This window comes from Phytophthora ramorum, assembly GCF_020800215.1.
Source record: "Phytophthora ramorum isolate Pr-102 chromosome Unknown Phyram_PR-102_s0003, whole genome shotgun sequence".
In the NCBI taxonomy this organism is placed as follows: Eukaryota; Oomycota; class Peronosporomycetes; order Peronosporales; family Peronosporaceae; genus Phytophthora; species Phytophthora ramorum.
In genome coordinates, this window is record NW_027150649.1 from 4,802,493 (window position 1) to 4,825,078 (window position 22,586).

At 58.1% G+C, this 22,586-nt stretch overlaps 9 protein-coding genes across 9 annotated transcripts; 5 read left to right on the forward strand and 4 right to left on the reverse strand.

The window, feature by feature from the left end:
* Positions 1 to 24: 24 nt before the first annotated feature.
* On the forward strand, positions 25 to 525 carry KRP23_4552 (uncharacterized protein; the record flags this gene model as incomplete). Its single annotated transcript, XM_067889523.1, has 1 exon — positions 25 to 525. One exon carries the CDS (start codon positions 25 to 27, stop codon positions 523 to 525), a length of 501 nt encoding a protein of 166 aa, XP_067748677.1.
* Positions 526 to 923: 398 nt separating this feature from the next.
* Positions 924 to 1,467, forward strand: KRP23_4553 (50S ribosomal protein L34; the record flags this gene model as incomplete). Its single annotated transcript, XM_067889524.1, has 3 exons — positions 924 to 1,074; positions 1,136 to 1,249; positions 1,319 to 1,467. The coding sequence occupies 3 exons, from the start codon at positions 924 to 926 to the stop codon at positions 1,465 to 1,467; spliced, it is 414 nt and encodes a 137-aa protein (XP_067748678.1).
* A 191-nt stretch (positions 1,468 to 1,658) lies between these two features.
* Positions 1,659 to 2,358, reverse strand: KRP23_4554 (uncharacterized protein; the record flags this gene model as incomplete). The annotated part of the gene is made up of 2 exons (XM_067889525.1): positions 1,659 to 2,165; positions 2,224 to 2,358. 2 exons carry the CDS (start codon positions 2,356 to 2,358, stop codon positions 1,659 to 1,661), a joined length of 642 nt encoding a protein of 213 aa, XP_067748679.1.
* A 2,728-nt stretch (positions 2,359 to 5,086) lies between these two features.
* On the forward strand, positions 5,087 to 6,794 carry KRP23_4555 (Endoglucanase E1; the record flags this gene model as incomplete). The annotated part of the gene is made up of 2 exons (XM_067889527.1): positions 5,087 to 5,230; positions 5,310 to 6,794. 2 exons carry the CDS (start codon positions 5,087 to 5,089, stop codon positions 6,792 to 6,794), a joined length of 1,629 nt encoding a protein of 542 aa, XP_067748680.1.
* A 250-nt stretch (positions 6,795 to 7,044) lies between these two features.
* Positions 7,045 to 8,609, reverse strand: KRP23_4556 (uncharacterized protein; the record flags this gene model as incomplete). The annotated part of the gene is made up of 3 exons (XM_067889528.1): positions 7,045 to 8,161; positions 8,222 to 8,501; positions 8,564 to 8,609. The coding sequence occupies 3 exons, from the start codon at positions 8,607 to 8,609 to the stop codon at positions 7,045 to 7,047; spliced, it is 1,443 nt and encodes a 480-aa protein (XP_067748681.1).
* Positions 8,610 to 12,227: 3,618 nt separating this feature from the next.
* Positions 12,228 to 12,923, forward strand: KRP23_4557 (Zinc finger protein 410; the record flags this gene model as incomplete). The annotated part of the gene is made up of 1 exon (XM_067889529.1): positions 12,228 to 12,923. The coding sequence occupies one exon, from the start codon at positions 12,228 to 12,230 to the stop codon at positions 12,921 to 12,923; it is 696 nt and encodes a 231-aa protein (XP_067748682.1).
* Positions 12,924 to 13,354: 431 nt separating this feature from the next.
* Positions 13,355 to 15,638, reverse strand: KRP23_4558 (uncharacterized protein; the record flags this gene model as incomplete). The annotated part of the gene is made up of 2 exons (XM_067889530.1): positions 13,355 to 13,735; positions 13,806 to 15,638. 2 exons carry the CDS (start codon positions 15,636 to 15,638, stop codon positions 13,355 to 13,357), a joined length of 2,214 nt encoding a protein of 737 aa, XP_067748683.1.
* Positions 15,639 to 18,464: 2,826 nt separating this feature from the next.
* Positions 18,465 to 21,197, reverse strand: KRP23_4559 (Ras and Rab interactor 3; the record flags this gene model as incomplete). Its single annotated transcript, XM_067889531.1, has 1 exon — positions 18,465 to 21,197. The coding sequence occupies one exon, from the start codon at positions 21,195 to 21,197 to the stop codon at positions 18,465 to 18,467; it is 2,733 nt and encodes a 910-aa protein (XP_067748684.1).
* A 156-nt stretch (positions 21,198 to 21,353) lies between these two features.
* On the forward strand, positions 21,354 to 22,415 carry KRP23_4560 (uncharacterized protein; the record flags this gene model as incomplete). Its single annotated transcript, XM_067889532.1, has 1 exon — positions 21,354 to 22,415. The coding sequence occupies one exon, from the start codon at positions 21,354 to 21,356 to the stop codon at positions 22,413 to 22,415; it is 1,062 nt and encodes a 353-aa protein (XP_067748685.1).
* Positions 22,416 to 22,586: the final 171 nt, after the last annotated feature.

Consider the following 22,586-nt stretch of genomic DNA (forward strand, 5'->3'; position numbering starts at 1 on the left):
TGAATCAATCGAGCGGTAGCGGAGATGGTGGCCGCCGATGCGCAGCGCGTGGAGCCGCCCGGCGACGGCGAGACCAGCTCGTTGTCGCCGCTGGTAGTGAGCGTGAGCAGGTCCAAGGTGGCGACGGCGCGGAACGAGCGCACGCCGCTGATGCCCAAGCCCGAGGAAGAAGTCTACCCGTTGCCGTGGTTCCGCAGTCCCGAGTGGACGAGGCGCCCGCTGCCGCCCACCAGCAACCCTGGACGACGTCGGCAAGGCGGTACGGTTAACAGAACCTCCTCGGCGTGTCCGTCGGTGCTGCTGTGCTGCTACAACTCGTCCGTATCGGACGCTGGCTCCGAGTCGGACGCGGAGCTGGGCTACCTCGTGCGAAGACCCGCGGGCGCGGCGAGTGAGGTCGACGATGAGGCGGACAGCTTCAAGCAGTGCATCCAGTTCCTCGTGGGGCTCATTGTGATCATGGCCATGGCGCTCATCCTGCTGATCATCTTCCAACCAAAACCCAACGACGACAGTTCGCGTTGAGCGACTTGAGAGAGGAGGAGATGAGCGAGAGAGAGAGAAACCAAGCGAGCGAGCGAGGTAGGGGACGCCACCACGCCACCAAGAAACAAGATGTACATTATCCCCCGCCTTCGCAGTCGCCAGCGAGTGGAGTCCAAGCAATGGCTTCAGCAAGCCCTAATAACAAAGCTACCGTCTGTGTGTTTGTCAACCCCCTGTGCCAGCAACGCCCAAGCGTCTATCTTCTCGCGTATCTCGGCACCTCGAGTGCATCAGTTGTAGCCATTTCCCAGTCAGTGTAGCCATTATGCCAGACAAAACTACTCACCGTCATACAGTCAACCCATCACAGCGCATTGTCGTCGCTGGCCTTTCATACAGCCAAGACAAACAAGCGGCCAGCAGCGACTGAGGCAACGATGGCGGCCATGCTCGTGAAGAACGCGCTGCAGCTGAGTCTGCGCGCGCGCGTAGGCGTATCGAGCGTGCGCGCACTGTCCAGCATCTCAAGCGGCAGCTTCTCCGTGACGAAACCGGCTGTGCTGCTGATGTCGCCCGCCGTCCACATGAGTGCGTCCCTCCCTGTCGCCTCTGCCTGTGCTTGCTCTCACTTGGTTTGTGTATGCTACAGACGCGCTGGTGCACAACCCGCTGGTCTTCGAGACGGGCATCAGCCGCAACGTGCAGATCGGCGACCTCCTGCCGCAGATCGGAGAGCTCGAGTGCCCCACCGAGAGCCTCAACGGTAAGGTCCCAGGCCGCCGCTGCTGTTGTTTAGAAAGGCAACTGACGTAAGCTTTATTGTGTGTTGTAGAGCCCCTGCAGGCCATCAAGCGCACGTACCAGCCCAGTGTACTGCGTCGTAAACGCAAGCACGGCTTCCGCACGCGTCGCGTGTCCATCTCGGGCCGCAAGCTGCTCAAGCGCCGATTCAACAAGGGCCGGTGGCGTATGTCGCTCTAAGCGTCAACCGACGTAGTGAGCACGAGTGGGACGCAGGCGATGCAGACACGAGACAGGTGAAGACGATGCGTGAACGACCTTTTTGACCGGACTCACGTGTCTCCGTACCGTGAAGCGGGTCTGCGTAAAGCAAGAGGCTGCAATAGACTCTCCAAGTGAACATTAGCTAGCAGATAAAGAGTCTATTTCGTCTATTGCAGCACCTTGCCCATGTACTTCTCCAGCGCCGGCGAGAAGACCTCGTAGATGAAGGTAACAGGTCGTCCGCCGTTCCAGAAGAGGTAGGAGCGACCCCAGAATGGCCCCGGCGCGCCGAATGCCTGCTCCAGCTCGGTCGAGTTGCCGCAGAAGACGCTCTTCATGTCCCGATACAGCTCGGTCTTGTGCTGCAGGATGTTCTTGCCAATGGGGATCTTGGTGTCCTTGAAGACGGCGCCCACGTCCGCCACGTTAATCCACGACGCGGCGTAACCGAGGCGCTCGCCACGTGCGTTGCGCAGCCAGACTTGACGTCTGCAGCGAGGCGCCACGATGGCCTCGATCTCAACCGGCGCATTGTCCGGGTCGTTCCCCACCGGCAGCATCCCGAGCACGTCCACCTCGGTGGGGGACCCCGTGAGCAGCCCCAGGTGGTGCGTGGGCGACCCGTTGCCGAAGAGGAACAGCCTCCACGCCGCGTTCATCTCTGCGTGTCCAAGCTAATAAGTTGTCAGTGGCTTTGCATCCAACCCCGCGTTAGACAGCCAATGCGCCTACCAGCATGGCGTCGGGGGATGCCTGGAACGTCACCACTAGCTTGTGCCAGCCGCCTTCTTCGTTGGCCTCTCCATTGGCAGCTGCAGTCGAGGCGGTGAGTGTCGTGATGGTCTCCTTGGATGCAGTCGCGGCCATGGCGACTTGGACTTGGCACTGATGTGCGGTGCTCCGAGCTCGGGTCCTGGTTGGTTTCTATCGGGTCAAAAACAGGTGAAGATGAAATACGAATTTTGATGGGCGTAGTGGTGGCGTCCAGCTCCCCCGCGGTTACAGTACATGCACTAGCAGGCGACTACGTGTGGCAACTCGCAAGCGTTGCTAGTACTCCGAAGTAGCAATGCTTGCAGCTCAATCTTCGTAGTGTGGTTTATCGACATCCCGTGATTAATTTCTACCGAGCATTGCACTCCACAGAGATGAGGCGAGTCATCGTTCCTGTGAAATTCATAGACCACTTTGATCGAGCTGTGGTGGAAGCCAAGTACCTGCGGCATTAGACGAGCAACAACAGCAGTGGCAGATTTCAATAGGAAGCTCCACGGCAACGTCATTTATCGGCAACAGAGTACCATAATGGCTCCAGTTCGGCGCTTTGCAGCAAAGTGCTTCAGCAAGTTATCCCCCCAAACCAATGACTTCAAACGTGCTGGCGCCCAATCTGATGAACTCACCAGGCACACTAGCCTAGATGTTACGATGTCTTGGCCGCACACGTAGCCGCAGTGCGGGCACCTGAAGACCTTCTGCCACGTTAACCCACGGTTGATTCTCCCGCAGAGCGAGCAGGTCTAGCTAGTGAACGGCTCCGTGCACACAATCCGTCGGCCTCCGGTCCTGGCCATCTTCTCCTCCACCATTTTTCTGACCTTGTACGGCGACCAAGTCAGCCCGTATTCCTGGTGATGGCGCGAGGACGGCCATCGGAGCGATTTCGGCGTCGTATCATCTCCGACACTCGGAACTCAGGCAGCAGCACCTCGTGGTAAGTGAGGGATAACCACTTGGTGACCTTTTGGTGCGTAGCGTAAATGGTCTTGTTCATCCGCTGCCGCTTGCGCTTGTTTCTCTCGCGAGTCTTGAGGGACTGAAGGCGGTCGATGGAGGCGAAGCACCTTTCGATCTGCTTCTCCGCGTCATACACGGCCACAGCGAATCCGTCCGGGTCATAGATGGAGATAAAGTCTCGTACTCCAGGATCAATGGCACAGACGCGAGAGCTACCCGAAAGCTCGAAATGTCGGTGTCTCGGACGCACAGATAGAATTTGCCGATGCGCAGATACTGTAGACGTACGGATCCAGTCAGCTGTGGGAAATTCTCTTTGGTGCCGATGCCCTCTTCGGTGTTGTTGTGGAAGCCGAAGTATCGAGGATAAAAGCGAGCTCGCTTCCCCACACCCGTCCAGAGAAAACCGGTTGCTTAGATCTCGATGGACGTCGAATTGTCCTTCCTTGTCTTCCGACGGAGATTGCCCGGTAGTTGCAGCCGTTGAAGTGCACGGTAGGAGTGAATGAGTGGTTTTTTTAAGGCTAGGAAGCAGCACTTTCAAGCTCACTTCGTGAGGTACAGATTGGCCAGTACCGACGTGACCCCTCAGCCAGAAATAGTCCTCACTCGGTCGCGTCACGACCTCGTTTCAGACGGCTCGGTACGTGCCGAACATCTTCTTCAGGAGCTCGCGCTGTTGAGGAGTGGGGTCGAACTCAATCTTGATGCAGTTGTTGATGGCGTTGTCGTGGAGCATCGGGTCGTCGAAGGCGATATCGCGCATCTCCGTCCATTTCAGGACGGACTGCTTGGCAACCAGTGGTTGCTGGGGTTTATCAGTCCGAAGAAGGACGTGCCCATCAGCGGAAGGGCAATAACGCTCCTGGGCTCGCCGCTCCGCTCCGAGAAGTCCTCGGCAACGGGTAGCCACACCTCCTCGGCGAGCCTTTCGGCGTCTTCGTCCCACCAGACCGGTCGGTCCATCGCTTGAGCTTCTTGTGTCAAATTGCGGAATGAGCCCCGTCCGGCAGTCGGTCTGCATGCATGAGACTCGATTGTCTTCGGGTACGCGCCCATGAAGCCACCGCTACAACGTGAAGACGCCGCTAAAACTTTCGAGTGTCTTCGCGCCCATGACCCCGACTCGAACTTCTCCAGTACGTGAATCAGGTGCTTCCGAAATTGCTATCCTTTCACGGGAACACCGTCACGGCAAGCTTTCCCATGCACAACACAACATCTCAGCGACAATATTTACTATTGATCGCCGAGCATCGGTGCCCGTAAAACTTAAGTAGCGCGAAGATAAACACCCCAGTCCGCTTCCATTCTCGAGCTCCCTGGCGCCAGTACATTTCTAGTGATCGGTTTTACTCGACAGCCTTCCTCGGTCCGACATGCCACAGGCTCAGCAAGTCAAAGGTACTATCGTACTTAGACGGAATCTCGAGCTGAAATTTTGAGGGGTCGTCAAGTGGGTTCGGCTGGAATATCACTATCCAGCTGTGCTTGATACATTTTGCCAAAGCACAGCCAAACTACCCCACCGCTACAGCGAATGCAGCAATGCTGACCAACAACACAGAGAGCGCGCTCCATGCTATCAGAGCCGACCTGGAAGCCCCATACAGGGCCTATACAATACAAAGAATAGAGCCAAAGGCGGGCGGTTTCTCATGTGGCGTACACCAGCCCCACCCCTAGTCAACATAACTTGCTTCTTGTATGTCGCACAAAAAGCAAGTCAACTCCCTCTCTTCCGTTTCTTCGCAAGAGTCGGCACAGTCTCCAACCTTCAGTGCGAAAGCGAGGACGAGCTCGGACGTCAGACCTTCTTCACGACAGCAACGTACAGCACACAGCAGCAGCCATCAGCATGAGCACGTCCGGACGCCCCAGCGGCGTGGGCCGAGGCTCCTTCTCCGCCGGCCGCAGCTCCGAAGTCGAGCGCATCATCGCCGCCGCCGACGTGGACACAACTTTCGCCGGCAAGAAGGCGCGCTACCGTGGCCGTCGCTCGGTACGTTACTGCAAATGGCGCCTCTATCTACGTATCAGGCGGGGCGTTATTCTCTGACCGCTTCCTTTTGTATTATTAGACGTGGCCTGGAGCGCTCGCACTGCTTCTACTGGCTGTGGTCTCCGTCGCGGGCCTCACGTACTACGGCATCCAGACGCACGACGACGTGAACGAGACGGTGGCCAGCAGCGAGGCGTCGGATGAGGCCAAGTACTCGGACGGCGTGCAGGTCGATGACGGCAGCCCCACGGACCCGGCCTCGGACCTGACGGTGACGAACCCCAAGTCGTACACGGACAAAGGCTGCGAGCAGCCCAACTACATCAGCAAGAACGGCCGCATCTTTGCGCAGCTGGCGGACGGCACGAGTACGCAGATCGACATCAAGGGCATCAACTGGAAGGGCATGGAGGACAGCAAGGGCGTGCCCAAGGGTCTGTGGGACAACACGGTGGACGGCGACTCGCTCTACCGCTACGCCTACTTCCTGCACTACAACAAGTTCAACGTCGTGCGCTTCCCGCTCTCCATCGACGCCGTCATGCGCAACACGGACATCGACTCGAACCTCATCAACACGAACTCGAACCGCGCGCTGGCCACGGCCTCGCGCTACAACACGCTGCTGGGGCTCATGGTGCAGGGCCTGGGCCAGTTCAACATTGGCGTCGTGCTCGACTTCCACGTGCTGTCCACGTCGGACGACGACAGCTCGGGCCTGTGGTACGGCTCGTCCATCAAGCTGGCCGACATCAAGACGGCCATCACGACGCTGGCCGAGGCCATGTGTGACTCGACGCACTTCAACATCATCGGCATTGACCTCAAGGATAGTCTGAGCACGGACGCGACGTGGGGCGACGGCTCGGACACGGACTGGGCCGTGGCGGCCACTGAACTGGCCAACCACATGCTGACCAAGTGCCCCAAGTGGCTGGCCTTCGTGCAAGGCGTGCAGGGCGAGAGCCACAAGGACACGTACGGCGACCGTTCCATCAAGAACACTTTCCTGCCGGGATCGGACCTCACGGGTGTGAGCGACGCCCCCATCAAGCTGGACACGGCCAACAAGGTTGTGTACGCACCCAAGTACTACTCGAGCTCGTACCTGCCGCGACTCTTCTTCTTTGAGGACGGCACGACGAGCGGCGATCTGCTTGACGACTACGTGGAGTACAGCGACGAGGACCTGCTGGCCAACGTGAAGCTCAACATGAACTACTCGTTCGGCGCGGCTTTCGACACGGGCATGGCCGTGGTACTGTCGTCTTTCGGTGGTCTCGTGGGAGACCTTGATGGCACGGACAAGCAGACGAGTACGCGTATTGTCAAGGACGTGATTGCTCAAATGGCGGGCTCAACGGAGCCGTACCTGGCTGGCGGCTTCTGGTGGACGCTTAACCCGGACACGACGTGGCCGTACCCGGCTCCCGATGACTCGAACTCTACGGCGCAGGGCGTGGTAGACGATACGTGGCGCACTGCGAACATGGACGTGCTGGATCTGCTGGCAAATATGAGCACGACCATGAGCAGCGTCAAGTTCATCCCGTGCTCTACGTAAGCTGGCCAGCGAGGGATACACTCAGCCAAGTGAGTCTTGGTGCTTTCATTGCTACACTTCATTTGCGGTTCGCTTGTTTTCTCTTTTCTAGCTTGAAGAGGGAAGGGAGACGGTAAGATATTAGTACACTCTTCTCTTTTCTCCATGAACGTGTATCTCAAGAGAGTCGCGTTGTGCTTGGATATTAATTTCCTCTTTGCCTGCTTGCTGGACGCTGTCAATCAGCGTGTGTTTCCTCCGCCCTTGTACTCTACATCCGCTTCTTCGTTGGGCGGCCACTGCGCTTGTTGCCGGCTGTGCTGTCAGCGGTGGCGGGCGGGAGGAACGACGAAGTGATGCTGCCAAACCCACCTGTGGATACTGTGGGCGCCGTGAAGCCTCCCGCTGCAGGCGCTGCTGTCGTGGACAGTGGTGCGGCCGTGATGCTCGTCATTGCATTGGGAGGCGCCACGGAGGTGGCCGTGCTACTTGCGAGATTGAATGACACCGTCTTGGCCGGGGCAGCAGAGGCGCCGAAACTGAAGCCGCTAGTAGAAGCTGGAGCAGGAGCTGCCGCTCCGAATCCAAACGCCGATGTGGCGGCAGCAGGAGCAGCACCCGCCGGCTGTGAAGGAGTCACGATCGAGGGGGCCACGCTGGTTCGGAACCGAATCTTGTCGATGGCCTGGCGTTTGTCTGCCTCGCTGCTCTTCTTGCGCTTGTCGAAGGGGTTCTGGAAGGCCGCCGGGTTCTTCTCGCCGTGCCGAGCCAGGTCCTCCTGCATCTTTGCCAGGAACAGTTGCCGCATCTCCTCCGCCTTCTCATGGACTTCTGCGACGCGTGCGGCGGCCTGCATGAGCGCTGCATTCTGCGCGAGCAAAATCTGTTGGAGCTGGGCCGGTGCAGGCGCTGTACCGCCGCTGCGTCCATCGTAGAGCGGCTTGAACTGCGCCTCCACATCTTGGATCTCCGCCTTAATCGCCGCCATTTTTTGCTCGTAGTGGCTCAGCAGCTCCCAGTAGTAGGGCGACGGCATCTCCACGCGTCGCATCACGTGGTACATGTTGGGCGCGCCGCCATTGCTGCTGCTCTCGAGACTGCGGCGACTCAGCGTCGCAGCGTCTACCTGGTGCAGCAGTTGCCGCACGTCCTGCCGCACGTGCTGCACGGCGGCAGCTTGGCGGTCCTGGCGGTTGCGTCTCGCCAGCACTTGCTGCTCCAGGCGAGCCATGTTGTCCCTCAGCAGCTCCATCTGGCGAGGCGAGACCGTCTTGAGGAAGGCGTCCGACTGGTCCTGCTCCTTGAGGAAGGCGTGGAACTGCGTCATGTTCTTCTTCACGTCGTCTGGCAGCGCCTCAAACGCCGTCTCCAGCGTGATAGGGGGCCCTCTGAGCACACAAAAACAGTCAGATACGAAGTCGCACCAATTGCAGTCAATAGCCACGTACGTCGGCTGTGCTGGGGCCGCAGCGGCACCAAAGCCGAAGCCTCCGGGGGCTGCTGGCTGCTGTTGTGTGGAGCTGAGGCCTCCGAAACCCGGCGTAGCATTGCCAAAAAGACTAGGGGTGGAGGTACTTGGTGCAGCACCGAAACTGAAGCCGCTGGAGGCGGCGGCGGCAGGTTTCGCGCCAAAGCTAAAGCCGCTGGAGGCCGCAGGAGCCGCTGAGTTTCCTCCGAAGCTGAAGCTGCTGGGGGCCGCTGGCGCTGGCGCTGCGCCAAAACTGAAGCCTGTGGATGAAGATAGGGTTAGTGTTGGCGCATGGGAGGTGATGGCGGAGGGGGAGGCGTACCGGAGGAAGCGGGCGCCGCCGCGGTGGCGCCGAACGAGAAGGCCATTACTTGTGGACTGGATGGGCGGGTTTGGAAATTGTACGTGTACGGTTACATAAGATTGGTGTTGCATACGTAACATTTCCCTGATAATGAATTACAGTATTAGCTTAGTCCGAGAAGCTACAAGGGAACATGGTGTCAAAAGTAAAAGGAACTCAAGCTCGGGCCAGCAGAAGCAGCCGGCTCCCATGGCGGCTGACGACTTCCTGCCCATTTTCATCTTTGTCCTGGCGCGTTGCCGCTTGCGCAGCGTGATTGTGGCTCGACATTTGATCAGCGAGACAATGATCACAGCTTTAATGATTGGCGAGACTGGGTATTACGCGACAATGCTGGAGGCAGCGATAGGATATATCGCGGCGTTTGATGGAGCTGTCAAGGCTGGTGGGTGTGCCAGCCGCAACAGCGGCAGTGGCAGTACAGCTATCAGCGGCAGTGGCAGTACAGCTATCAGCGGCTGCTAGTGCAACAGTGAGATTGACTTTTTACTAGGTTGCAAGGACTACAGTTCACGTCTGTACGTCTGATGACAAACCCTTCACAGTGGCGATATCCTGTTCTCGAAAAGGAAAACACAAATGGTGAAATTGTGACAGCTAAGCTTACAAAGCTGCTGCAGCAAAACCCGTGACGGCGCAGCAGCATCGCCAGTGAATTTGCCGCTGCGAGTCGTAGCTTGAGAATGTGAGAGTGTAGACGCCAGTTAGGGGTGTGTTCAGAGCAACATGTTTCTCGAATTGGCTAAGGATAAGCAACAAGTGGGGTTGCATCCGATGCAGACTCGATAAACGCTACCTGTGCTCTGAAGGACCACTGCGTATTATTGCAAGCGGGACGACGTTGTTGCCCTTAAGCCTGATGCCGGACACGGTAAAGACGCCATTGGCCGATTGTGACAATCAATTGCACACAGCCATGCTACCTAGTGGCAAATATTATACTTTTCACTTGCACGCAGCACTCAGCATTGAGCTCAGCTTGCTTTTCCTCAGCTAGAGCAGCCGTAAAGAGAAGGGGACCCTCGTAGAATTCGAAATGGCTTGTCGATATTCGTAGAGGACACACTCTCTTCACTACAGCACTCGACTGCACATTGCTTGTTTGCTTTGTGTCCGTCGGCAACGACAATCTGTCCCTCGAGTTTAGCAACCAGAGCCTCAGCTGCAACCACGTCGAAGATCTTCGGCCAGATTCGTCTCGCCGTCGAGCGCTTGCTCATTGATGATACAGGCTCGACTAATGTGCGTGTTCCGTGCTCAAGAAGGATGCGCGACCCGAATCGATCGTAGCTTGGTCAACGGGAAGATCATAGTCGCTACAGAAGCAGGCCACGAGCAAAAGGTAGATCGAGCGCCTCAAGCCACTAGCCGCTAGATATTCAGCGGAGCCCAGTCGCAGACGGCACACCACTTTCGCATCGCATCGCCGGTGGATAGGCCGAGGGGTATCCAGGCAGCCAACCTCGAATTTGGCATCTCATAGCTGGCGGTCTGCTTGCTCGGACACCGGTCCAATCTCACTCTACGAGTGTCCTCCGCTTGCGCTGCATAACCACGCGCCGTCGATCTTTGGAGGACGCTTCGGCCCGTCTCTGATCCCCGATAGACGCCATACAATATGACAACCACCAAACCGTCACATGGCTACATCCCTTTTGCACCGAGACTGGAGCTCGGCCTTTTGCCGCACAAGACTCGGCCGGGCCCAGCTGCTGCCTCTCTCGGATCACGCTGTCTCGACTAGCGTTGCTTGGCAGTCAGCAGCAGCAGGCACGACTGCTGCTGATGTCGGGCACCGCCTGGCGCGCGCCATTGAAGTGCACCGCAGATGGCTCGCTCAGCGTGACAACCCCCTCCCCCGCCTTTGTGTACCTTTCACTATGGTGTGTAAACCCGCTGTGCAGATTCCGGGACCCGACGCAATTTGCACTGCCACTTTTGCAGACCCGGTGCCAAACCAGAGAAGGACCCCGCAGTAAACGGCGATGAGCACATTCCAGGACCCGACGTCCTACGACTGCCACTTTCGCCGCTCCCGACGCGTCTCCCTCGCACCACCGGCCCAGCGACGACGTCGTGTGCCAGATACACGCGCCAGCATCGCTTTCTCCAATGTGGAGCGCTTACAAGACGATGGCCCCACGCACGAAGCACGCAAACAATGCGGGGTCGGTCTCTGGTGCTCTGTGCAGCTCGCTGCTGGAGGTTATGGCCGCACCTGATTATGAGGCCATGTGTGGGGTGCCAGAGTATTCCACTGCCCGGCCCAGGCTGGGCCCCGCTGCCGGTCAGGTCAGCAGCAAACTCCAGCCGCAGAGACCGAGGACAAGGAAACTCAATTGGCGGCAAGTGCTCCACACAGACCAATTGTCGAGGCCATCTCCGTCTCGGGTTCCGCTCGCTTGCTTGCTCGGTTTTCCTTCTTCGCCGCCGAATCCCGACGTCGACGAGTCTTTCTTTGCGAATGCCGACGCGCAGAGCCAATGCACACGGCCGCAATCTCGCCTATTAGCGGGGCCCGCTTCAAGATGCGAGCCATCCGCGGCACGCACGACTGACGACCGGGCCTGCGGCGCCCAAGGCTGTTAGTGCGGCAGCTGGAAGGGGGAGTGGAATCCACTCCACTGGGGAGTGCGCTGATACGAGCGAAAACGTAGGACAGGGACCAATTTTTCCGCTCTCTCTACAAGTACATCCGGCAGCACGAAGCCTAACAGGCCGCTTGCAGAGCTGGCCGTTTGGTGGATGGTCGTAATCGCCGAGCATATTTCATGCGCTGCAGACTGTAGCCAGCAGATTACGGGCGCGTTGAGGTTCTCGGCGCGAAACCTGCTGGCAGTTCATGTAACATGCCCATATCCAAGCTGTATCCTACGATAACTTTACCATTGCCATGCGGCAGTGCTAGTGTTGTACAGCATCCGGTAGGCAACACGCAGTAAACACAGCTTTGCCTGACTTGACCTAGCCAAAATTTCGCATAGGCCTGCTTGTCTGCGACTTTTTTCGAGCAGCACCACATGCATTGAGCTCGTTTCCGAGCGTTCGAGGTGAGACCGAGCTGGCCCTTGACACTGGAGATGTCCCGCAGGACTCGACAGAAGATCGCAGGGGGAGGAGCGCCTCGGTGGGTTCCTGCGTCGTGTTGTTGCCGTTGATGACGCGTTGGTGGAAGGATAGTTGGACGGATGCCGCGACACTAGTGTGTCAAAAGGAGGTTCTTCCGCTTGGGAAGTACTGCATGTACATGTAGTAGCGTGCAAGGATTTAAGCTTTTTAGCGTCGCTGTTATTTGGCGCCTAGGCGCATTGCAGAACCGGATTGCGGGCAGGTCCATCGAGGCGCGCTCTAGTCGCGCCGAGGTCGTGTTCGCGCGCCGACACGCGAAGCCGATCGCCATCAGCGTATTGCTCGCTTTTGATGTGTCCTCAGCTCTGTTACACGAACACATGGAGGACGAGAGCCGGGCCAGTGAGATGGGCTGACGCGTGCTTTTTTCTTGCACTCCCAGTCTGGGGACCCTCTGTATGTCTGCGAGCTCAGGTATCGCACTCGCCTCAACTCACTTTTCGATTTGGAGCCCACTTGTCGAAACGCCTCGTCCCCGCTGCACTGCACCGCCATGTCCGCTAGCACCGCCGTCCGCCCCAACATGATGAGCCAGCCGCGCTTCCGCGACTCGCAGCAGGATCGGCCGTTCGCATGTCCCGTGCCGCTCTGCGGCGGCCGCTTCCACCGCAAGTTCACGCTGCACGAGCACCTCAAGACGCACACGGGCGAGCAGCCGCACCAGTGCCCCATCAAGTCCTGCGGCAAGCGCTTCAGCACGTCCGGCAACCTGGCGCGCCACAAGCGCCTGCACTCGCTGGACAAGATGGAGTGCCCCGTGCCCGGCTGCACGCGCATCTTCACGAGCAAGGACATGCTGGCCAAGCACCAGAAGGTGCACAACGGCAGCTCGATCCACACGTGCGTTGTCGTCGGCTGCGGCAAAACCTTCAGCACCGCTGGCAACCTCACACGGCATATGAAGACGCAGCACCGCTCGGTGCCGCTGCCGGCGAACTCGCGCAGCTCGCGGCAGCAGCAGCACCGCCGGCAGATCCAGCAGCAGCAACAGGCCGCCAAGGTGGTGTCCCCCGTTCTCACGTCGCAGTCTCCGTGCGACGAATTCCCCGTCGAGGACTTCGTGGACATGTTGACGTTCCTGCCCCCCGTCGAGGAGCAGCTCCAGCAGTTTTCGTTCCTCAACGCACCAGCGGACCCAGAAGCTCTCTCTGACGAGGACCTCAAGGACCTGCTGGAGTGTCTGTTCTAAGTCGTCGCTAGCGTTGCGAGGGGTAGAGCAGCCTGTGTGGATATGTAGAGTTTATTTAATGCGAATATGCAAGCAGTGCCTCCCTCTCGATTCGGTCAACAATTGCAGCGGTGCCAGCCCACCAAGCTAGAGCAGTCCACTTCGCCTGGCACCCGTTTCATTTAGCTGCACAGTGGGAGCCGCGAGCGGTACCGAGCATCATCAGCTGCACGTGGTTGCCGTGGGAGGTCGCTTAGGTGGTAAGGTGGCTGCCACGAAGTCTCGGTGGCTGCGGCAGAGCCAGAGCCTCGCCATGCCACGCTTCAAGTCATCCACCCAAGCTGCCTGAGGTGATGTTGATTCCGCCGTCACCAGGACAGTTGGGTCATGAAATAGAATGCGGACTGGTTTTGGACAGGGGTGGACAAAATGGCTACAATTTGTAGACGACTCTAGTCTAGCTTGGACGACGCACGGCCACTTACGTGGGCTATTGCAGAGCCCGACGAAAGCGCGGCCAACATCGCCTTGACGGTCTGCCGCAGCTTGTTCCGAAGCGCCGTAAACTGCAGCGCCTCCGCCTGGCCGCGGTCTTCCTCCTTCCTCTCCTTCTTCTCGTTGTCACTATCCGCTGCATCACGGCCCAGCGCTTGCTGCTCGAACTGCTGTTGCTGACGAGCGGCATCCGCGGCTGCGAACGTCGGGTACTCGAACGACCGCGCGAAGCCGGCGTAGATCTGCTTCAGACTGCGCTGCAGCTCCTGTTGCATCGCGGGTCTCAAAGCCGGGAGAACCTTCTCCAAACAGTCCAGCACGAACACAGCATCTTGCAGCTACATGAGCAACACACAACAACAATGTCAGAGCAGCTCCACTTGATCACCCGCAATAAAAGTCGCCCACCTTCTTCATCGCATCGAGATACGACTCGCACTGCTGCGGGAACACCGAGTCTGATGTAAAGATCTCCCAAATGTCAACCGTTGCCACCGAGACGCGGGTCTGCACCTCGTGCTGGTGGAACGCGAGTGCGAGAAGGACATCCTCGGCCACGAGTCGCTCTCGCAAGGTTGGAACGAGCCCAACGAACTTAGGGACACGTACGATGTACGCAGCAAAGCCCGGGTGCCATAGCGCACACTCACCAAGGAGACGAAGCAACGCGGGAAACCAGCGCTTCTCCAAATGCTGCGTGTGTTGCTCGCTATCTGTGCTGCTAGACGGTGCTGCTGGCAGAAGTGAGAGTAGTGTTCGCAACATGCCGCTCTGGTGGAGCTTCTCGGTGGTTGTGCGTGGATTGGACGATGCAAAGAGCATGAAGTGCAGGAGCTGCAGAAACACCACGGCTAGCTCGTCATCTCCATCGTCATCACCAGCACCCTCCGCGGGGTCGTTTCCGTCCTCTGTTGTGGTCATTTGCTGCTGGTGGCTAGTAGCTCCTGGGGCTGCAGCAAGCTGGTGAATTTCTTGCGCGATGAGCGGCAGCAATTCCTGAATGGCCAGCGCCAACCCTTGTTGTGCGCGCTGCGCCGCACCTTGATGGAACTCGCGCGCAATGGCTAGCTCAGCCAGCACGCGATACACTAGGTGTTGCGGTAGCTGAACTCGATGCTGCGAGTCCTTCGTTGCAGTGGTTACTGTCTGTCGCTTCTGGAGAAACTCAACAAGCTCCTTCAGCCGCCATAACGCATTGCGACTAGAGCCAGGAAAACGCAACACTCGATCTCGTAACACGTACAAATATCTGCTCCACTCGCCGCGTGACCCGTAGAGAGAGGTCGATGCAGCCTTGTGCCCAGTTCCCCCCGCCTCGTGCAGCTCAGCGCGCTCAGGGGGGTGATCTACTAGTAGACGCATAATTGCAACGAGCTCGTCATCCAGGCGCCACTGCTCCCACTTCTCCATGGAGACTGTTTCAAACGACGATGAGAACGTGTGGGACGACAAATACCTCAATTTCTCGACAAGTGACACCGTCGAGGAAGACGCTGTCTGTTGGGTCCACATGGGTATGGTATGAGGGCGAAGCTCTGGCAAGTGGCCCTCGTAGATCTCGCTCAGGTCGTCCGGGTCTTCCTGAGCTGCAAATTTCTCCACAAAAATGTCCTCTTCCCCCTTTTCCTGAGCGGTGACATTCTTGTCCACCAAACGCTCATCTCTCTTGTCCAGCTGCCTCACTACCAGCGACGACAGCAGCGCATCCACTCGTGGGTCTTCTGGCGTCTCCAAGCACGAGCGGAACACCAGCAGCAGCAGCGACGCCGCGAGCAACCCACTGGCCTCGCAGCATCTTAATCTCTGTACTTCAGTAGATCCAAAGGACGACCCCTGGTCGTTCAGGAACGCCACGCCATCCAGTAGCGTGGCAGTGATGGACACCTCAGCAGCTTCTAGACCAGTCGATTTGTCAGCAGCCACGCGTCGGTAGAGCTCAGCGAGAGCCTCAATCGACGCGTCTTGTACCTGCGGGAAGTCAAACTGCAGTTGCACGTACGCATCTCGCGCCAGTCGCTCGTTATCGCCGCTGGGAGCCAAGAACGTGCCGGGGAGGAAAAGCCCGGTGAGCTCCTGGGGTGATTTATCGACTTCTACGGCGCTCTCGGAGCTGGAATCGCCCTCTGAGGCATCTCGAGACGGTGGAGGAGATGGTGGTGAGAATGAAGCAACGCTACCGACAACCGACGAGTTCTCTTGGAGCGCCTCCACGAGCTGCTGGATGAAGAGCTCTCGGTCCATCCTGGTCAGGTGACGTATGCCATACAATGGGGGAATAGTATGACGTCGAAGAGGTTTACATGTAGCCATCTGCGGAGCGCTTTGGCACTATCGGTAATTCGTCCAACTCTTTTCTTCAGCAACAACTCAACATCCTCAAGCTGGCAGGAACCCACCGAGGCGCTCCTCCCCCTGCGATCTTCTGTCGAGTCCTGCGGGACATCTCCAGTGTCAAGGGCCAGCTCGGTCTCACTCAGTCTCACCTCGAACGCTCGGAAACGAGCTCAATGCATGTGGTGCTGCTCGAAAAAAGTCGCAGACAAGCAGGCCTATGCGAAATTTTGGCTAGGTCAAGTCAGGCAAAGCTGTGTTTACTGCGTGTTGCCTACCGGATGCTGTACAACACTAGCACTGCCGCATGGCAATGGTAAAGTTATCGTAGGATACAGCTTGGATATGGGCATGTTACATGAACTGCCAGCAGGTTTCGCGCCGAGAACCTCAACGCGCCCGTAATCTGCTGGCTACAGTCTGCAGCGCATGAAATATGCTCGGCGATTACGACCATCCACCAAACGGCCAGCTCTGCAAGCGGCCTGTTAGGCTTCGTGCTGCCGGATGTACTTGTAGAGAGAGCGGAAAAATTGGTCCCTGTCCTACGTTTTCGCTCGTATCAGCGCACTCCCCAGTGGAGTGGATTCCACTCCCCCTTCCAGCTGCCGCACTAGCAGCCTTGGGCGCCGCAGGCCCGGTCGTCAGTCGTGCGTGCCGCGGATGGCTCGCATCTTGAAGCGGGCCCCGCTAATAGGCGAGATTGCGGCCGTGTGCATTGGCTCTGCGCGTCGGCATTCGCAAAGAAAGACTCGTCGACGTCGGGATTCGGCGGCGAAGAAGGAAAACCGAGCAAGCAAGCGAGCGGAACCCGAGACGGAGATGGCCTCGACAATTGGTCTGTGTGGAGCACTTGCCGCCAATTGAGTTTCCTTGTCCTCGGTCTCTGCGGCTGGAGTTTGCTGCTGACCTGACCGGCAGCGGGGCCCAGCCTGGGCCGGGCAGTGGAATACTCTGGCACCCCACACATGGCCTCATAATCAGGTGCGGCCATAACCTCCAGCAGCGAGCTGCACAGAGCACCAGAGACCGACCCCGCATTGTTTGCGTGCTTCGTGCGTGGGGCCATCGTCTTGTAAGCGCTCCACATTGGAGAAAGCGATGCTGGCGCGTGTATCTGGCACACGACGTCGTCGCTGGGCCGGTGGTGCGAGGGAGACGCGTCGGGAGCGGCAAAAGTGGCAGTCGTAGGACGTCGGGTCCTGGAATGTGCTCATCGCCGTTTACTGCGGGGTCCTTCTCTGGTTTGGCACCGGGTCTGCAAAAGTGGCAGTGCAAATTGCGTCGGGTCCCGGAATCTGCACAGCGGGTTTACACACCATAGTGAAAGGTACACAAAGGCGGGGGAGGGGGTTGTCACGCTGAGCGAGCCATCTGCGGTGCACTTCAATGGCGCGCGCCAGGCGGTGCCCGACATCAGCAGCAGTCGTGCCTGCTGCTGCTGACTGCCAAGCAACGCTAGTCGAGACAGCGTGATCCGAGAGAGGCAGCAGCTGGGCCCGGCCGAGTCTTGTGCGGCAAAAGGCCGAGCTCCAGTCTCGGTGCAAAAGGGATGTAGCCATGTGACGGTTTGGTGGTTGTCATATTGTATGGCGTCTATCGGGGATCAGAGACGGGCCGAAGCGTCCTCCAAAGATCGACGGCGCGTGGTTATGCAGCGCAAGCGGAGGACACTCGTAGAGTGAGATTGGACCGGTGTCCGAGCAAGCAGACCGCCAGCTATGAGATGCCAAATTCGAGGTTGGCTGCCTGGATACCCCTCGGCCTATCCACCGGCGATGCGATGCGAAAGTGGTGTGCCGTCTGCGACTGGGCTCCGCTGAATATCTAGCGGCTAGTGGCTTGAGGCGCTCGATCTACCTTTTGCTCGTGGCCTGCTTCTGTAGCGACTATGATCTTCCCGTTGACCAAGCTACGATCGATTCGGGTCGCGCATCCTTCTTGAGCACGGAACACGCACATTAGTCGAGCCTGTATCATCAATGAGCAAGCGCTCGACGGCGAGACGAATCTGGCCGAAGATCTTCGACGTGGTTGCAGCTGAGGCTCTGGTTGCTAAACTCGAGGGACAGATTGTCGTTGCCGACGGACACAAAGCAAACAAGCAATGTGCAGTCGAGTGCTGTAGTGAAGAGAGTGTGTCCTCTACGAATATCGACAAGCCATTTCGAATTCTACGAGGGTCCCCTTCTCTTTACGGCTGCTCTAGCTGAGGAAAAGCAAGCTGAGCTCAATGCTGAGTGCTGCGTGCAAGTGAAAAGTATAATATTTGCCACTAGGTAGCATGGCTGTGTGCAATTGATTGTCACAATCGGCCAATGGCGTCTTCACCGTGTCCGGCATCAGGCTTAAGGGCAACAACGTCGTCCCGCTTGCAATAATACGCAGTGGTCCTTCAGAGCACAGGTAGCGTTTATCGAGTCTGCATCGGACGCAACCCCACTTGTTGCTTATCCTTAGCCAATTCGAGAAACATGTTGCTCTGAACACACCTCTAACTTGCGTCTACACTCTCACATTCTCAAGCTACGACTCGCAGCGGCAAATTCACTGGCGATGCTGCTGCGCCGTCACGGGTTTGCTGCAGCAGCTTTGTAAGCTTAGCTGTCACAATTTCACCATTTGTGTTTTCCTTTTCGAGAACAGGATATCGCCACTGTGAAGGGTTTGTCATCAGACGTACAGACGTGAACTGTAGTCCTTGCAACCTAGTAAAAAGTCAATCTCACTGTTGCACTAGCAGCCGCTGATAGCTGTACTGCCACTGCCGCTGTTGCGGCTGGCACACCCACCAGCCTTGACAGCTCCATCAAACGCCGCGATATATCCTATCGCTGCCTCCAGCATTGTCGCGTAATATCCAGTCTCGCCAATCATTAAAGCTGTGATCATTGTCTCGCTGATCAAATGTCGAGCCACAATCACGCTGCGCAAGCGGCAACGCGCCAGGACAAAGATGAAAATGGGCAGGAAGTCGTCAGCCGCCATGGGAGCCGGTTGCTTCTGCTGGCCCGAGCTCGAGTTCTTTTTACTTTTGACACCATGTTCCCTTGCGTGGGTTTCATAAATACAGCGCGCCACCTCCACCAATACAGCAGCCTTCTCGGACGGCAGCGAGTAGTTGTCCATCGAGTTTAGCAAAGCGATCGCCGACTTCCAATCGGACGGCGACTGATGTGATGGCTGAATCTCCAGAAAGCTCTGCGGTTGGGCAGCTACCATCGCACGAAGTCGCTCAAAACGCTCCTCTTCGTCCTGCCTTTGGCGCCCAGGCCCGATTCCAGCCCCTAGTAGCTGGTAGATAATCTCTTGCAGAGGGATGAACGTCCGCCGCTCCAGTTTGTATAGCGCGGCACGACGAGCCAGAGCCCACTCGTCATCCGTAGGTGCACGTTTTCCGTTGAGTGCAGCGTCTCCGAGCTCTCTCGGTGTGCTCGGGTTTGCAACCTTGGACAGATGCTCCATGATGAGCTCCAGCGACCGCTCCAAAAAGAAGCGATAGTTCTTTAGGGCTAGCAAGCTGCGGGCGTCCTGCAGAGTCGTAACATTCTGAAGCTCCTGAGGAGTTGCAGCTAAAGAGCCTTCTCGAAGCTCTTGATCACTGTCCGACTCGTTTCCTCCAGCTCCGACCGGTGTCCAGGGTTCTGAGAGGCGTGTCCAAGCTGACGTACCCATGGTCGTCACTGACGAGGCTACCGGGTGCTCATATTTCTGGCGAAACACGACTAAGAAGCCAGCAATGTGCTGCCGCATAGTGAGACTTGCAAGAAACTGATCGCATGCCCGTAGAAGAGAGCGCAACGTAGGTGACGCGGAACTCACGGCGCTTAGTACACCACCAGGCTTGGCATGCAGCGAGGCCCAGAGCCGAAGCACATCACTACCGTTGCTGTCACTACCACCGTGGTGGCTACTCCTTCTCTGCCTGTGCGACGAAGAAGATTCGCTCCGGTCATCGTATTCCTCTTCATCACTGAGTTCATCACTGACTGCACCTCCGTGCGCGTGGCTAATCCCACCCAAATTGTCCTGGAAGGAGCTCCCGTCAAGTGCCATCGCCTCTGCACTCAGCAGTCTTCGTTGCGCCACGCTCTCACGCAAATCAAAGTATGGACCTGGTCCGCTAGTCATCCCCTGGGGGTGATACGAGTCCCGGCATAGCAGCGCGTCTTCGATGCAGTACATCCAGTTTTCACGGTCGCGAAGTTGTGCAGCCTGCAGCAATAACGTGTACTCCGGGCCTACTTGAATAGCGAAGCTCGCGTCACGCCCACCCGCCACATGCACGTCCACATAGTGCACACGAGTCTGCGGGTGAAAGAGTAACACCTCTCCCTTGAGTTTCGCGCACGAGGGGTCCGTGTAGTAGCGGAGCACCGACTTTTCCAACACAAAGTAGCGCGCCTTCCAGTTCTTGCGCACGTGGCCTCTCTTGCGAAGCCAGCCGCTCATAGAGTCCAGGAAAGCATCGTCAAAGGCGCTGGAAGACGTTCCACTCGACAGACTGCTGCGCCCCGAGCGCAGACGTCGATAGCGCACCCACTTCCGTCGCCGAACGCGCAGTCGCTTACCTGAGGCGCTCGCGGGCGACGAGGACGGCATGTCTCCACCTGCCTGGGACGACTGGCTCAGCGAGTCAATGGATCTGCCGCGAGAGCGGAGCGACGGCCGCGGGGTGAAATGCGAAAAGCCGGACGCGTACTGCCACCCGTCCACCGCCTCACTGGGGCTGTCAACCAGCACTTCAAGGTGCCACGGACTCGCCCACTCCCACCTGGGCCCCACCAACGAACTCCCTGACACGGACGTCGCAGTCTGGGGCGCAGGATGCCTAGTAGCTGTGGACCCCGCACTCGTCGCTGACCGACTGCGTTGCTTCAAAGTGTTGGCACCTGTTTTCTCTGCTTCTGGCAGTAGGATGGTCGGGAACGTCGAGGACGGGAACCACTCGAGCAGGACGCCGTCGTCCTGAGCTCTGCGTCGTCTGCGTCTCTGCATGGAATGGCGCACGACGCGCATGTATTTGTCCGGGTCTAGTGGCAGTAAATGGCCCTTGGAGCCCCAGCCTAGCACCATCTGATACCTCTGATGCTCGTACACTTCTTCAACCACCACTACAGGCTTCTTACTGTCTGTGGCATGACTGTGCTTTCTGTTACGTCCTCTAGTGGCCTCCGGCCGTGTGGGGGCGAAGAAGGTGCTGTCGTAGAGCGAAGGAGGCGGCGCAGGGACCGAATCGGACGCTGGAGGCGGCTCCAAGAGGCTCTTGTTGCTGCTGTAGACATCCAGGAAGCTGCTGCCGCGGAAGAGGAAGCTGCTGGCGTCCAGACTGCGCGTGGACGAGGACATGGACGAGCTACTGACGGCGCCCGAGCGGGACGACGGCGGCGCCGAGGCCACCGCCAGCCAGTAGGACGCGTCGCGCGCGCTCACGGGCGGCAGCGAGTCGGCGTGCTCAAGGGAAGCCATCTTTCAAACTGCGATCGAGTTTGACAGGTACAACATTTTCGACCAATGGGAAGAGACGCCTGGAAGGCAAGTTGAAGTGAACTGCAACTTGTTTGTTAAAATAGTTTCAGTCTTGGCGGTATTGTGAGCGCATGCAACTGAAGCACTTGCGCTAACATGACACGAGCAGGCTGGAGCTCGTGCAATCGCGTGCTGGACGACCGGTGGCGCGAATCGCAGTGGCAAGCGCATCGCGACCGCGTCGAGTTCATCCAGTCCGCCAGCGCGGTGTCTACACGGGCCCTTTCGTCCGCCCTCGCGGCCTCTGCGCACCCTCATCGCATCCACACAAGTCAAGCGAACTGGAATGCCTCAAGCTCCGTCAAACTCGTGGCGCGGTCCAAGTCCCCGGCAGCGAAATCGCGCCAAAAGCAGATCGACCGCGACAACCTCCTTCTGATCAAGAAGCTCGTCGCGCTGGACAACGCCAAAGCCGCGACCCCATGCAGTGGAGTGAAAAAGAAGCGAGGTGCGCCACAACGACGCTCGAAAGTCGCAGTGTGCGCCACAGCGCGAAACTATGACAGGAATACGATCGTGGTGCCTGAGCCAGCGCATTCCAGTCACGAATGCTTGCAGCCCCTCCCAGAGGTCCCGCAGTCGGCAGCAAGCCACGTTCTCTATGCGCGTGGCTCAGCTACTATGAAGAACAACTTTGTCGAGTACAACGCACCAACGATGTTGCATGCGTCCAACGCGACGTCTGCTGCAGCTCGCGTCCGATCACGAGCGCAGTCGAAAATCCTGGACGAGAACAAGAAGATACTGCGTCGCATTCTCACTGCACGGACGACATTCGATCGGTCTGCTTTGCGGCAGCATGAAGAGCAGCACAACAAACTGCTCACGATCATGTCGCGACACCACTCGGCCTCCAGGCTACCGCAACAACAGTGCCAGCCTCGATCGTTACGGACCTCACGCAGTCAAAGCAGTGTGGTGGCTGGAGGCGCCGAGTTATTTCACTCAGACGCAGACGCTGTCGACTCGGCTATCCGCGTTGACCCGACGAGCCACCTTGCTCAGCAACACAAGCGCCGTCCTCGTTCTGCCTCTCAAGCTTCGGCAAGAACTCGGACGGCAGCAGCGTGTCCGCCACCGCTCCACACGGCACGGAGAAGTGTAAGCAGCGAGTCGTTAGTTTCGAGGATACGGAAGATGACTATCGACAGTCACTGAGAAGATTGTACAAAGAAGTCGGGAACTCCGCAGACGGATGCAGCCAGGAACGCCATGCAGTCGACAGTCAGCTAACACGCACCGAAGCAAAAATTATCAACGTTGCATTTTTCTCCTTTATTGTCGTCTTGCACTTCCACTTCATCGCCAGAACGCGTGTTTACTTTGGCA